This window comes from Simochromis diagramma, unplaced genomic scaffold, assembly GCF_900408965.1.
Source record: "Simochromis diagramma unplaced genomic scaffold, fSimDia1.1 OVJJ01000516.1, whole genome shotgun sequence".
In the NCBI taxonomy this organism is placed as follows: Eukaryota; Metazoa; Chordata; class Actinopteri; order Cichliformes; family Cichlidae; genus Simochromis; species Simochromis diagramma.
This window is the reverse complement of record NW_024386938.1, coordinates 237,015-252,355: the sequence shown is the minus strand read 5'-3', so window position 1 is coordinate 252,355 and position 15,341 is coordinate 237,015. Positions and strand designations below refer to the sequence as shown.

General features: G+C 43.6%; 1 protein-coding gene across 7 annotated transcripts in view; it reads right to left on the bottom strand.

The window, feature by feature from the left end:
• The window catches only part of hdac5 (histone deacetylase 5), a 61,869-nt gene that overhangs the window by 13,444 nt on the left and 33,084 nt on the right, over positions 1-15,341 (bottom strand). For 5 of the 7 annotated variants that reach the window (XM_040037195.1, XM_040037194.1, XM_040037197.1 and 2 more), the window contains 13 exons: positions 14,897-14,992; positions 13,093-13,343; positions 12,868-13,012; positions 12,670-12,775; positions 9,036-9,169; positions 6,594-6,725; positions 6,330-6,439; positions 4,358-4,474; positions 3,095-3,206; positions 2,861-2,971; positions 2,573-2,766; positions 2,375-2,493; positions 769-964 (listed from right to left, as the gene is read on the bottom strand). In XM_040037195.1, the coding sequence (XP_039893129.1) occupies positions 769-964; positions 2,375-2,493; positions 2,573-2,766; positions 2,861-2,971; positions 3,095-3,206; positions 4,358-4,474; positions 6,330-6,439; positions 6,594-6,725; positions 9,036-9,169; positions 12,670-12,775; positions 12,868-13,012; positions 13,093-13,343; positions 14,897-14,992 (1,823 nt within the window). The remainder of the gene's footprint in view (positions 1-768; positions 965-2,374; positions 2,494-2,572; positions 2,767-2,860; positions 2,972-3,094; positions 3,207-4,357; positions 4,475-6,329; positions 6,440-6,593; positions 6,726-9,035; positions 9,170-12,669; positions 12,776-12,867; positions 13,013-13,092; positions 13,344-14,896; positions 14,993-15,341) is intronic. The other 2 variants (XM_040037198.1, XM_040037193.1) reach the window with 1 other exon arrangement.

The window sequence follows — 15,341 nt, the reverse complement described above, 5'->3', positions numbered from 1 at the left end:
ATGTTGGCATCAGAGTCTGATTGTGGAACGACATATTTAGAATACCAGATGGCAGACTAAATAGGAAAGAATTCATGTAGTTAGCATCACTGATCCACTTTGAGCAAAGTGATCCTTACGTTCAGTCAGAGTCCTTGAACAGTGTTGTGCTCACACAGTTAGACGTCACCACCCTGCACACTGCCAAGTGGTCTGAGCATCACATTGTATAAGTTGGCTCTTCAAGAACGCTTAGTCTCGTCTAAGACGAGAAAAATATGCGTTTGTCAAATTTTGAAAAATTCAATGTGTGTTCTTTTTCCTGAAAGCAGATAAGACACGTTATGCAATGAGCTCAGCCCAAAAGGAATACTCTGAAGTGATACGTAAATGTACTGCAGCTCAGAATTGCTATGTGTGAAAACAGTTGTGCGTGGGTGAAAAACACCTGAAGCCACCTCAGCTTTAGACTGAAGTAAGAGGCCGACCATTAGCTGGGATGAGTCAGATCACTAACGCAAAGCAACCGCTGTAACAGAGCAAACGCAGCGAGATACAAAACAGCAGGAAGGCGGTCAGTGATGCATTTGTGTGACTCATCCCTCTGTGGGATGACGCTGTGGAACCAACAAGTCCTGAGTTTTAAGACAGACCGTGGGCTTTGAAGGAGCTCCTGTTGGACACCTTGTCATTATCAGATGAGCCCAAGCTCACTAACTGACCACACCCATTTACATGAACCAAGCTGATTATCAATGATGCAAAGCTGCACTGTATTCACACACAAACCTGACTGTAACTCCCTCTCTCCTCTTCGTCGCCTTCCCTCAACTGAATGATATCTTCATCCTCTTCCTCTTCTTCCAGCTCACTCTCGGTGCTCTCCCCTTTGATATGCACGCTTCCACACTCCTCCTCACCCTTCACGTGCACGCCGAGACGCTCAGACGAAGGCGTGCTATCATCAGACCCCTCCTTCTGAAGCCTGATTGGATGAGAAGACAGAACAGAGGGAAAAGGTGTGTCCAGGAGCCAGATACACATGCTCTTTACGAAAACTAGCTTCTGGGTCAGATTTACAAAGCAGGGCAACTGATCGACAACCTGCAACTGAACAATGCACCAACGAGAGTGTAAAGCTATTCGAACAGGCACAGCTGGTTCATTTCAATAATGATGTCGGCATGATCTACCAAGAGCAGCACAAATTAGCAGGCTGGACACAAGTAGGACCTGGTGAGAGAATGAGTCATCTATTGTTGCTGAAATCTGACAAACATAACAAGCTCATGTTTTACAGTGTTTCCTTCCAGGAAAAACAGCAATTCAGAAAAATGTTTTGATTCAAGAGCAAAACCAAAGGAAACTGAACAAGATCCGTTCGGGTCTTAAGAATGAGTCCAGGGCTGTTTCATTTCCACCTTACAAACCTGAACTCTGACAGCTGACTGATGGGATGATTAGGCAGTCAAATATCTACATCAATAATAGAAGCGACACACTTTATGTTGTTATGCAAGTCATAGAAAATTCCTAAAAGCTTAATTGTGATGATGAAGAGCTCTATAGCTCTCTGCAGTTTTCACTCCCAACGTTTGTACAGAAATCTGACTATAAACCAAAAACACTGCACACTGTAAACTTGACTCTCTGTAACAGATCCATGACCTGCATGTGTTTAGCACCAAAGCACTTGGGTTCACAGTTTGAGCCATCCATTATAAGCTTGTTCCGCTAACAACCATCTCAGCTATGCCAGGAACACCAGTTAAGATAATGTGTAGAAATAACGGCAGGCAACCACAAAGCTAAATCGTGTTGTGAGTCACTTAAATATTTCTCAAAACTCTGAGCTCAGAAGAGGAAACTGTGATGACTACGTCAGCCAACAAGATCAGTAAAAATGTAAAAATAGGAGCAGCCACACTCTTCATTTCTACAGATATATAATAATATATACATATATACATATATATATATATATATATATATTGTTATTAACCAGCCTAATAACGAAGCCTAAATAATAACAAACTGAATTCATGTTTTTATACTCATATTTGAGCTAACGGAGTGGACATCTCTGAGAACAGAACATTCACTTTTTATATTCAGGAATTGTATTTGTAATTTCAATTGTTGTTTGCAATCTTAATTAAAAACAAATAGCAGCTTTTCAGCTTCTTTGTAAAGCAACAAATTTGAAAATTCACAGATTAAAACAATACTTCTATTTAGCATTAAACAGCCTCCACATACTGCTGGAGGAACCATTACTGAACGAGGATTTTGGCATTGGCATAAACCTCACATCAGGCTGGGGCTAATAAATGTGTTAAGCACTGTGTGTCACACAGAGACACACAAACACACAGAGTCAGAAATACTGGCACACCTGTGAAGGCCCACCCCTTCATCCTCCTCCTGCATGTCATTGGTCTCTGTAAGCTCCTCCTCTGTTTCCTCTGGGTGAGTGGGTGGTGGCCTAGGTAAATCTGTCCCCTTTGACAGCATCTACACACACACAAACACACAAAGATTATGTGAGAATCTGCACATGTGCTCATCTGTGTGTGTGTGTAATTGTGTCGACCTTGTAATGCTTCTCCAGGAAATGATGGTGCTGCTGTTGAACCACCAGTTGCTGCAGGGCCTGGGGGGACTGGGGCAAAGGTGCGCTCTGCGTACGAGCCAGCGGCCGGTGGCGAGGCAGCTTGTTGACGGCCCGCATGCCACCCGACACACCTCTCTCTGCCGTAACCAGCGGCGATTGGCTGTACATGGGCACTGGACAGGTCAAGGGTCACAGAAAAAGGTGATGAGTTAGGCACTGTCGTGAATTTTTGTGTATGTGCTGTGTGCGCGATTGTGTTTGCACCACCTAGCATAGCAGTCTGTTGCCTGGCCTGCTCCAGCAGTAGTACGTGTTGCAGTAACGAGGAATGGGCTGAATGAGAGCTGGGGGGCGGAGTCTCCACATCATGTCCCACACCTGCAAAGACACATTAAGTCATAACTAAAGAATTCATTTTAAACCAACTACAGTCATGATGCACTTTTATGATTAGTGCACAATGACTCACTAAACTCTGATATGAGCAGCGGTCCAGCTCACCTGCTGGAAGGGAGGACGTGGAGAGAAACTTTCCTGTTAGAGCTCCACCCCCCCGCAGCGACTGGATGGCCTGACGCTCTGCCTCTTGCTGGGCAGACAGCTTCTGGGAGGGCTTTAGAGGGAGTATTACCATAGTTACCACACAGACACAAATTGACAGGCACCTCATGTAATAGCGTGGCATTTTTTCAGCTGCTCAGCTTTTTGCTTAAATCCTCTCCTTGAACAGGAACTGTTTATTTAACACAGAACTCAGAACAACAAATCTATGAAGTGCTGGATTCCTTCTTATGGTACAGATTTCCTACAGTGGTGCAAACAGAGCTCGGAGCAAACGGAGCAACCAAAACTCATCATGAAAATGTATCCAAAGCCAAGACCAAAGAAGTCTCAACACCGTGTTTGGTTGTCTTAGCATATTTTACCTTTATGAAAATGCAGGAGTAACTAGCTTCACACTGCAACACAAGAATAGGACTCTTTATTGTTTCCATGTATTCCATAAGAAGCAGCCTATGGATATCTTTCCACTGGGTTCGTGTAGAAATGTGCAGACATAAAAATCCCACTGGAGAAAGAGCTTTTAACCAAATCATACATTTTAAGGATAGCACTCGCTTACACATGCAAGCCAGAAGTGATCTCTCACCAAAATGAACAGTCATGGAAATAAAAAGGCCTCCTTTGGTTTACTTCTGTGTGGAAAACTACACACATATAGAAAAAGAAGAGCCACTGCTTCATGGATCACTTAGTGTAAGTGAGTAAGACTGACTGCTTTGTAACAAAAGTGCACGTCAGCTAGACGAAACTCCTGGGTTTAAAAAGCAAAGCAACAAGAGGCGACTTCTACGCTCACCACAAGGAGGCCAGTTGGAAAGAAGTCACTGGCAAATGACTGATTGACACCCTCAGTAAGCCCTTTCCCAATTCATTCATACAGCTCCATTTAACAACAACAGCTGGCACAAGGTACTCTATATTGTTAAGTAAAGAACCTGCAGAGGTAAGCAACCCCAGCAATCACACCAATCCCACAACTGTCTATGACTGAGCATTTGGTGACAGTGGGAAGGAAGAACTTCCTTTTAACAGGAAGAAACCTCCACCAGAACCAAGCTCAGAAAAAACAGGATATGCAGATACTTATAGAACTACAGGTTACTATGTAACAGTGTGTGTGGCGAGTCCATCAGTGTGGGGGTGTATAGTGTGTGTTTGTGTGTTCTTGTGTCGATGGGTACATGCACCGCAGTGACTCACCGTGATGTGTGTGTTGGCAGGGAGGCCCAGCGAGATATTCGGCAGGGAGGGTGAGGTGTAGAGACTCAGAGGACTCAATGTCCCATCAGCCCCCAGCGTCTGATGGAGAGACCTCAGCTGCAGAAAAACAAACACGCAAGCAGTTTTAGTGTCCTGCACAGGGAGAACTCAGTTTGTTCAATTTAGCACATACTTGGGCAAAATATAATTAACTGCTTCTTCTTCTTGTTATAGAAGAAGACCATTTCCTGGAAGTTTCTTGGAAGAGCACAAAAACAGGAAACTTCCAGGATATGGATATGGCATTTGTTCCACACTCGCTCAACTTAAATAAACAGAGGAGTCTTTTCAGCCTTGAAGGCCTTTAAGAATTACTCCATACAGCCTGCTTTAACATGCATTTGATACAGTTGTGCCCAGTATATTATCCATATTCAACACCACCCTTAGAAATATGCCTCTGGAATAAAATGAAAAAATGAAATCACACTGTCTTTGGCCATGCTTGTCTTTAATCTCTAACTCAAGCCCGACTGATATCTCAGTATCAGTGTTTATAATGCCCAACAAATGAAAACTCAAAAGGTAAAGAGACAGGAAACCATGTTATGAGCACTGATGTTGGATAGTTTGACCACCAGAGGGCGTTCTGCGTACCTGCTTGTAGCCAAACACAACAACCAGTTAATTCAAGTGGCAATGAGTGTAAATGAGTAATCCGAAACATGATTATTTAACTGCTTTGTCATATTATCTTCATAAAGACTTACAACGAAAACATAAAAAATGTCAGGGGAATCATTTCATGTGGCTTTAAAGTCATATACTGAAATAACCAATGAAAACCAACCAACTCTGCTGAGGCTACAACTACGGTTTGTCTGTTAGGTGAACTCTGGATATCATCTTAGTATAGTTTCTTTCTTATCAACAAAACAGCAAAACCTATTGCAGATATGGCACATCTGGTGGTGTACCACAGGGTTCCATTATGGGACCTATGTAATTTGCATCACACACTCTACATTCCTAAAAATAAGGGCACAGGAAAAGTGTATTATTCCACTGAAACCCTTTAACACTAATCACTGTACCTCATTCACGAGTAGTAAAGGCTACATACTTCAAATTCTTCTTGATTTTATTCTCCAGTATCGAGAATCAATACTCTGTCAAATAAAAAAAGAAATTATGTTAAATTATAATTTTACATTTCGATTTGTAGGTTTTGCTTTATTTTCTCCAAAAATAATTGTAGACATTACAGAAGTTTGATCTTGTAGGGGTGGTGCAGATGCCTCACAGCAAAACGATTCTGGGTTTTCTGTGGCCTTTTTAAATGTCTCTTTTTATTCTGTTATACTATTGTGAAACTGTAATTAGAGGTTCAAGATTTGTTTCTGTAAGCACAAACCACAAGGGTACAAATAAAATCCCCCCTCCAGGGTGCAGGGAGTACTTTAGAGTTTCCCTCCAGTGACTAGCTCTGAACCACTAAAGGTACAGTTAGATATTTATAAGTTAGTATTTTTGCAGCCCTATTTCTGCGTCAAAGTGAGCAATTTTATCTTTGACATTTGACAAACAATAAAAATTCGAGAATGTTTTCTTTTCCAAGATTGCAGTGCTAAAATGGTTTATACTTTGGCTGTGACCCAAACAGCATCAAAGCAAACACAACGTACAGAACAGAAAGCACAACTACTCGCAGAAACACTCTGCAGATACAGCAAAGAAGACAACACAGGGGCAAAGCCAGAGTTCCTGCAGAAGTTCAAGGTGATTAAATGCTGCCTTTTGCTGCTCAATCATCACTTTCACACAGCTGCTTACATGTCGCCTGTTACAGTTTCCCCCATATCGTCATTTTTGATTCAGTGCTCCACACTGAACTGCAGGGGGCAAACTCGAGCTTCGTGTCGAGGTTGAAGAAATGAAAATGAAGCCAGCCTGTGTGTGTGTGCACGTGTACCTCAGTCTGTATGTTGGGGACTGATCCAGTATTGCCGTTGGCAATAGCTGTATTGGAACTGTTGGGACTGCTGGGACCTGACCCCGGAGCACTGTTACAGAGAGAGGAAACTGGTGGAGAGACACAGACACAGGAATAAATGAGCAGCAAATTCATTTTAAATTTCTGATTAAAGCAGCTATCCACACTAAACACTCTGCACCTGAGAGCTTATTTGCACTTTGCACATCTTCTCAGAATGAAAACGTAAGCGTCTCTGCTCACCTGATATCTCTATGGCTCTCTTCTTGAAGGTGCTGATGACAGTTCCGTCCTTCCTGCGGAGGAGAGGGGAGCTCCGCCTCTCTGCCACCTTTTGCTTCAAGCGTGAACGCACCTTCAGGTTAGGCTCAGAGACTGGACGAGTAAAGAGAGAGGGGAGATAAAACTGTTCAGCTCAGAGACATCAGTGTAACGCAGACCATTTCCTGTAAATACTAAGCTGTGCTCGGAACGCAGGTGAAAGAAGAACAGTTATTTTGTCGGCTGCTGATCTGTCTTGTTTCTTTTTCATTATAGGTCACTGGTAACATGCAGTGGTTTGTTTTGGCAGAGGGCTTCAGTGATATTTTAAGTCACCTGGTGACTTGCCAACAAGATTCTATCAGGGCAGACTGAGAAGTCTGCTAATCCTACATTACAATTTGGCTGGGTCGTTTGCTAAACGAGCAGCCACAGTGGAGTTTAAGCTATTTTTGGTGTATGGGTCCAGGTGAGGATAATAAACAGTAGAAGGGAAAACATGAAGTTTTCAGTGGCATAAACAGTATCTGGATCCAGAGGGATGACATGTCACTGCTTAGCCGGTGGCATCAGGGCAGCCAATGACAGCTCGGCCTGGCATTTGTTATGCTAAAAACCATTTGTCATTATTGTGAGCCAGGCAGCAGAACCTGCACACAGTATCCTGGGACACACTGGAGTATATTTACAAAGAGTGAGTTTAATCTGGTCTATGTGATTTACACAAGTGCCACTGAAGAGCACCCGTGTCATGCACATCTACAAAGTGTTCCTGCCTCTATATTTGGATGACTGGCTAAAAGGAGGAACCCTTTAGAGCTGAAAACATCACGGCATGGATGCTTCTATATGCAGTTGTAGCCAATTTTCCATCTAGCACAAATTTGAACCTCTTAAAATCTGGCAGGTTGCTGGGAGGTTAGGGTACGTGCACATCTACATGGCGTAACTGAAACAGAAACCCTGTAAGAGACAAACTGTGAAGCCATGATGCATGAAAGAGAGCATGTGGCTAAAATACAACCTCGTGCTAACCCTACACCGAAACTGCTTCACCCTGGTGTTGGCTATGATACAGACTATGATTATAATTCAGTGTAGGAGCATTAGAAGCTGGGTGTATGGACATGTATATGATCATATCATACACACACACACACACACATATATATATATATATGAAGATCCATCACAGCAGCCTCCTGCTATATAAAGTAAAGCTAAAATACCTCAGACCTATGTGCTGTGCACGAGTGACAACTACAGTCTTTGCAGTCGGGTGGTGCAGATGCAGTACGGAGGTCCTGCCACACATCCATGTGAGCTTCACGTAGCCCAGCTGCTGCGCTCTTGTCTGTCTTGGAGTGTTGTGGGCGACCTTTGTACGCTGAGCATTTAAACAATTTAACTACAGAGGCAAACATGTTATCCGGTAACTGCTACTTCAGCTGAGACCACAACAGTCAAAAGAAAATGATGTTTCCATCTGCAGCCATTTATATTTGGCGGCATCTATTTGAGAACCTCCACTTTCCATGTGCACACATGAAAAGCCTTAGGCGGGGAGAGCAACAACAAGATCCCACCACAGGACAGATGACGACAGATAGGACAATTCAGAAATAGCATGAAAGAAAGAGCTGGGGTGGAGGTGGGCTGCAAACTCCCTTCCAGATGTCCAGCATCTGTGTGCAGGCTCAAGCAGCTTAAACACAGCTCCCTGTGTAAGAGTTAGCAACTGTAAATCGTCAGCTGACGTGGGGACCAGCTGATGTGCTCTGACTGTGACCGAGCTTCAGTTTGTGGGCTTGTCGCTCATCGCTTTATGGCGGACGGCCGGTCCCTGTTAGACACAGACTCGGACTGTGCAGATGACTGTGTCATTGTTTGACGCCCCTTCATAAGTAAAATGAGGTTTTCTTCACCTCCATTGATGCTGCTGAGTAAAATGAACCTGAGACGTGCCCACAGTTGCTTTGCATGTAGCATATCACAGCTACATTGTTACGTGTGTTTTAAACTTTCTCCATCAGCGAGTCCACTAGGGTCCATTTGGGTCGAACAGTGAGCGAAATTTACTTTACTCACTCCGTCTTCCACAGAGACTTTGATTACACCGACTATGATACATGCACCCAGGCTGCAGACTGCAAAGTATAACAGGAACAACTGCTCGGCCATCGGGACTCCACCTGTTGTCATGTGTGGATCCACCTAAACACCTTTAATATATATGAGATGTGTCTGGTAGGTTGGAATTGTCCGTTGCATTGGGGAGTATCTACACACTTTTGTTCCAGGTCCAGGTAAGGCAATTAGTCTGCAACACTTATTTCACAAGTAAATAATTATATGACAATACTGCACCACCTTTGCATACCTTATGAATTGTGTACGTGCAAACACACACACACACACTCGTACCTGTCTTGCGGAGTGGGAAGTCGTCTTTGCCCTCATAGTTCCCCAGGAGAGGGGGCAGTTTATAGGAAGGAGGAGTCCCCGGTGTGTTGCTCTGTGGAGGCGAGCTCTGCTCCAGGGAGGTGTGCTGGGCTCCCCTGCAGACACAAACACCCAAACAGACGGCAGATTAGCTGCCTGGGAAAACCCTTTTATCGTACCATGAGACCGAGCGCTGAATGTCATTTTCTGCCCAGGTTCTCGAGGGACTTGTACGTCATTTAGTCATTTCCTACACTTCCTAGAATGCTGCGTTATTTCCTTTGATTGTCAGTGTGGAAACATTCTCTCTGTGCTTCTTCCTTTAATTTCCTCCTGTGTTATAGCTGCTGCAGAACGGGTCTGAGTAAAAGCTTATGACACTGAAACCTGACCTTTTCTGTTGTTGTTGTAGATCAGTGAACATTGCCGGTTGCTTCTGGCCCTGCTGATTCTAACAGGACGTGGCATCGTGTTGTCTGCAGCCCTTTTCAGACTGGGAACTCATTACGTTCATGGGAAGTGACAGCTTTTTGTCATTCAGGCGTAGGTGTCTGGTATGTTAGCGTGTGTTATGGAGATGTGTCTGAGGTGTTGGAGCAATATTTTTTTAACATGATTCAGGTGATTATCCACACATCAGACTGAAAAAAACATACATCACAGAACGATGGGTTTGTGGCTGTTATTAATAGTAGAAAACGAAAAAGAGCTCAGCTCACTGAAAACACAACGCGAGCAGCTTTGGGATCGACGTTTTCTATAGGAGGATCAAAACTGGACAATCTTTGGTCCGTTCTGCTGTAGGAAAACTGAACATGTGATGCTTCTGTTAGAACAGGCCATAATGAAACTTTAATACAGGGGTCCCCAATCCCAGTCCACGAGGGCCGGTGTCCCTGCAGGTTTTAGATCTCACCCTGGGTCAACACACCTGAATCACATGATTAGTTCATTACCAGGCCTCTGGAGAACTTCAAGACATGCTGAGGAGGTAATTTATCCATTTAAATCAGCTGTGATGGATCAAAGACACACCTAAAACCTGCAGGGACACCGGCCCTCGTGGACTGGGATTGGGTCCATGCTTTAATAGCTGTCATAGACAGCGCCTCATTAAGATAACACAACCAAACTTTATTTTGAAGCACTCGAAACTGCTGGAGTTTTAATACGGGCGGGAACTTTTATTTAGATAAACAGCACTAAAACACTCGAGAGGCCAGTTCAACAAAGTGGGAAACATTTACTAAAATAAAAAGGGGGAAAGTACACGACTCACTTCCCACCCAAATTCAAAAATGCTCCTGCTAGTCTACATAAGAGTCCCGTCAACTAGGGCTGGGTTTAAAAATTGATTTTCCAGATTCAAATCGATTTTAGCTTCAATAAAATAAAATAAATCCTGAATCGATTTTTAAATAAAAATGCATTTTGCCAGAAATGCCAGAATCTCAGGTTGAAGCTCACAAAACTACTTCAACCACTGCTAAACAGCTACAACAACAAATGAGAGCAGGTACACGGATTCCACACAAAGATGTAAACACAAAGCGCAGATCGTTCACCCGACGGCACGTACACGGACACGCCGCCGGGCCTGAGAGCCGACAGCTCACAGATTCTGATGCTGCAGGTTTTGTCGCTCTCACTGAACCAGCAGCAAAAGATCCAAACTTTGCTTCACGTTTGATAAACATCGTCATGGATTCCCTCTGACTTTTGCTGTTTTGCTTCCACCATGATAAAATCACACTTCCTGCACTTCCTCTCTCTCTCGGTGTACTTCAAGAACAGTTTCCCATCTCAAATCTCTGTTTTCTGCATTATTAGCTTGCTTATTACCGTTTTGTACAGCGCTGTACACAAATGACCTCCGATAAGAAAGCCTGATTTCTGCTGTTCAACACCGAAGAAATGTCAATGTTTTAAAATGATGCCAAATTCCAAATTGCTTTGCTGTGTCTCTAATGAAACCTCTGTAACTTTGCTCTGCTTCACTTCAGCAGCATCAGATAATGCTCATATGTCGATTTATGGTTTTCTTCAGTTTTTGATCTAATGCAGAATATTTTTAAGGTCATCTGCTATAAAAAGCCAGGCCAGGAAAATCTCCTTCATGTTTTTTCTGTTTTATCCTCAGTTACTTTGACACAAAGGCATCTGCTGTGATGTTTACACCTCTGATGAAATCTCACAAGTGTCAGTACTGATAAATGATCAGAAATATAATACAGTGGAACCCCGACTTACGAATACCCCCTTTAATAAAAAATTCAAGTTACAGAGGGACTTAACGGCAATATTTCTGCCCGTGTTACGGCAAAATGCCCACATAACGAAATCCGCTGGCTCTGATTGGCTGAGCCCAGAATGCCTACAATGCCCACAATGCCTTCTGAATCATGTGACAACCCCCTTGGTTTTCGTACTTGCGCTTCGCTGTTCCACTTGAACGACGTATTGTTGTTGCAGTTAGCAATTAGCCTGTAGCCTATCGTTCACTGAAAAGGCGCGATGGGTGCTTCGACTTACGAAGTCCCTCGGGAACGAATTAGTTTCGTAAGTCAGGGTTCCACTTTATTTCTGACTGTCAGTCAAAATTGATTCAAATCAAATCGATTAGAAATGGAAATCGATGCCCAGCATGACCCTCAACGTCTCTCTGTTGCATTCAGGATCACACGCTCCCTTGCATGGTGTCCTAAATTCGTCATCTTCACCCTTGAGCTTGCTCACTCAGCTCTAACAGTGTTACATTATTGTTGGAACCATGAGTCCGGCCTGTGGACGGCTGCACCTGCACCGGTGAGCTCTGCTGTGACCTCGTTAAAGTCAGCTGACGACAGAGCAGTGTCCTCGGATGTTTGAGTAACGTGTTTTGCACCAGTCCGGTTTCTTCTTTGCTGTGTACGTTGTTGTCTTTGTAACTTCTCTTTAACTAATGTCCGCGTTCTTTAATTATCCGAGCAGTATTTTTGCATTCTCAAGTTTTTCCTCAGGTTTCTTTCTCACTGTTTGCATTATTCACAGCGTTTTGCATAAAACACTTGGTGACGCGTGTCTGGAAAAGTGCCACATAGATAAACATTGCTTACTATTGCTATTGCTGAGCCATAGCACAGAGGATTTGCATGTGCATCACTGCACCATGCACATACCGCGGTGTCACAGTGATTATGTTACTATCCAGTGACCTAAGACATGACTCTAGTACATTAACTGCATACTGTCAATTTAATGAGATAGAGCTGCTCACCAAATTGCATCATGTGCCCTCAAATACTACATATAACCATGGTAACGAGGTATAACTGTGTAAAACCAAAGCCATGTGTGTTTTAATGCATATTTCTCTACATCAAGACAACAAAAACACAACTTCATGATATCGCGGGTAAACCAGCACCCTCACACTCTCCTCAGCTTGGAAAGTGAAGAGTGCTTCCTGGATATCTCTCAGTTCCTGCTTTGTTTTATTTCTGTTTTGTTTTCATAGCGAAGTGTGTTAAGTGCATGTTATATGAGGCTCTAGTCCTGGTGCAGAAGATCAAACCATCAGTGGGAAACACTTTCCCATTTCTACACACACACACTCTGAAACAGTTTTGGTCCTCACCAGCACTTTGGGGAGAAGGAATGGTTTAGTCCGCCAGAACCAGGCTCCTTCTTACTGAGAAGGAACTCCTGCAGCTTCAGCTTCACCTCTGTGCTGGCAATGGCACCTTCCAAAACACACACACACAAAGCAATCAGGCCACTTCCCTGTCTGTATGCAAACAGCCTGTGGTCTGCGAGTAGCGTCAGGATGACCTACTCTCTTTGCCTTTCTCCTTGTTCCTCAGCAGCAGCAGTTGCTGCTCCAGCCGTTGTTTCTCCTGCTCTTCGTGTCTTTGCTGCTCCAGCTTCCTCTTCTGCTCCAGCTCCTGCTGTCGTTTGGCTGCCAGCAGCTCCTGTTGTTGCTACACACAAATACACACACAGGTTATTGAATGGTTCCTGGAATAAGGCAGCGGGAAAGAGAGCCGGTGCTTCAGCTCACCTTTAAGTGTTCCTGCAGCTGGACTTCGTGTTGTCTTGTTAGCACTTCGTGTTTTTTCTGAAATTCTGCAAACAGCAGCTGTTTCTGCAGCTCCTGCTGCTGCTTGAGGAGAATGAGTTCCTGCTGGAGCTGCTGCTCTCTCATGGCTGTGTCCACCACTGCACCCCCAGAGACAGACCCTACCCTGGGCTCAGTTCGCAGGTCCACCGGGCCTCCTCCTCCTCCTCCCGGGCTTTCTCCTGGACTCCCACCTGGAAATGTCACAAACAACATGGCATCAACATTAGCCAAATGCACAGCTGAGCTTCTGATTCTGTATATCTGCAGTCTGATTTGAATTACTGCATTTTTTCCATTTCCTAATTATTAATTATTTTATTTCCTTCCAGCAAAAGTGTGTGAAGAACATTACAGCAGCCATCACACTGGACACTATTCAAAAGCTAAAATCTAAACTGAGACCTTTTGTTTATTTTATGAAAAATATTATATTCTGGCAGCAGCAACAAAAAAGAGAAACTAAAGGCTGCAAAGGTAAGTGTTAATAAAATGAGCTGGAACAACATTTTGCATCTAATATTGGTTTATTGGCAACACGTCAGTAACAGGATTGGGTCTTTGGAAATATTCCTCAATGTATAATTGTGATAACTTTGAATAGCAGTAATATCAAAAGATTATGAAAATCTGAGAAATCTCTGTGCAAAGAGGATAAGGCCAAAAACCAGTCTTGGACGACCCTGATCTTCAGGTTCTCAGCACACAGTGCACCGTCCCATCCACAAACTTAGGTTAAAGCTCTATTGTGCAAAGAAGAAGAAGAAGCACTATGTGAACATGATTGCTAAACACCACCGTCTTCTCATTTAAAATGGACCAAGGCAAACCTTTCTGTCTTCAGATGATTAGAAATTTGAAATTCTTTTTGGCAAAAACAGAAGCTCAGTCCTCCAAACTAAAGATCATCAGCATCAGTGCTCACTTGGTATGAAGGTATGAAGCTTGCACATCTGTAAATCATCAGTGCTGAAAACTATACACAGGTTTAAGAGAAATGTGTGCTCCCATCCAGTTGATGTTTTTTTAGGAAAAGCCTTACATATTTCAGCAAGGCAATGCTAAACTGTACCCTGCATCTATTGCAACAGTTGCTTCATTAAACTGAAAACTATAAGAAAGTAGAACCAGGATTCATGAGCTGCTCAAATCTATCAGGCAGGAATGGCACAACATTTCTCCCCCTGAAGTCCAGCAACTGGTCTCACAGATGCTTACAACCTGCTAAAATAAGAAGGGATGCTTTGGAGAAGGTTTTATCCAATCAGGCCTGTGCTTGAAATGTAAAGGCTAAGCACAGTCCTGATTGGCTGCCTCATTCCTGCACACTTTTTGTGGTCCGTGTGAAAATGAGCTCTGTAAACACTTTGAATATGAGTCTATGTTAAGCCCAGTTTTGGTTAATGAATGGCACGTTGTAGTCAGACCCCTCGCTCATCACAGGGGTTTGTAAAAACCCACAAACACCAACTCTGATTTGAAAGTTTCGTACCAGGACTTCCCAAACCGGTGGGTGACATCACGATAACAACATCATTCTTGCACACTGTCCATGATACACATGACATACATAGCCATAGTATATCATCCGCTGGGGTGAGGAACGTTAGGCACACTGTGAGCGTCAAATTTGAAGCATCAGACACTTCACTTCCCACATTCTGGTTATTTTTTAAAATTTGTACCACCACACACACACAGACACACACCTCCCACTTCAAGGACTCTTAGAGGACTCCCTACTCACCACCTTCTCCACCACTTCCTCCTCCTCCTCTCTGCTCGCTTGCTGTTCCTACTGGGCTCTGCATGCCTGATGGGAGGCTGCTCTTCACCTCCACTACTGCAGGAAAGAGAGCGAGAGCGAGAATAGAGAAATGAGTGATTGATTAGTGTGGAAAATGTCAGGGACACAGCAGATTATTGCATCACTCATCGCATACACACCCACATAGAGACAGCTTCCATGTCATTCAGATGGGCTGTGATAGTGTTGTAAGAAAAGTGAGGGGGACAGTCCTGCTGCCTAAAAATATTCACAAGCAGCAGTGGGTAGCACTGAGTTCCAGCGCTTAAGTCAGCCTTTATTCAGCATGGCTACACTAAAGGACACTGCAGTAACATGCTAACATGTGCTTTACATACTAATAGTGACAGATTATTACAGTAGTACGAGTAGCAAGCAAAGAAAA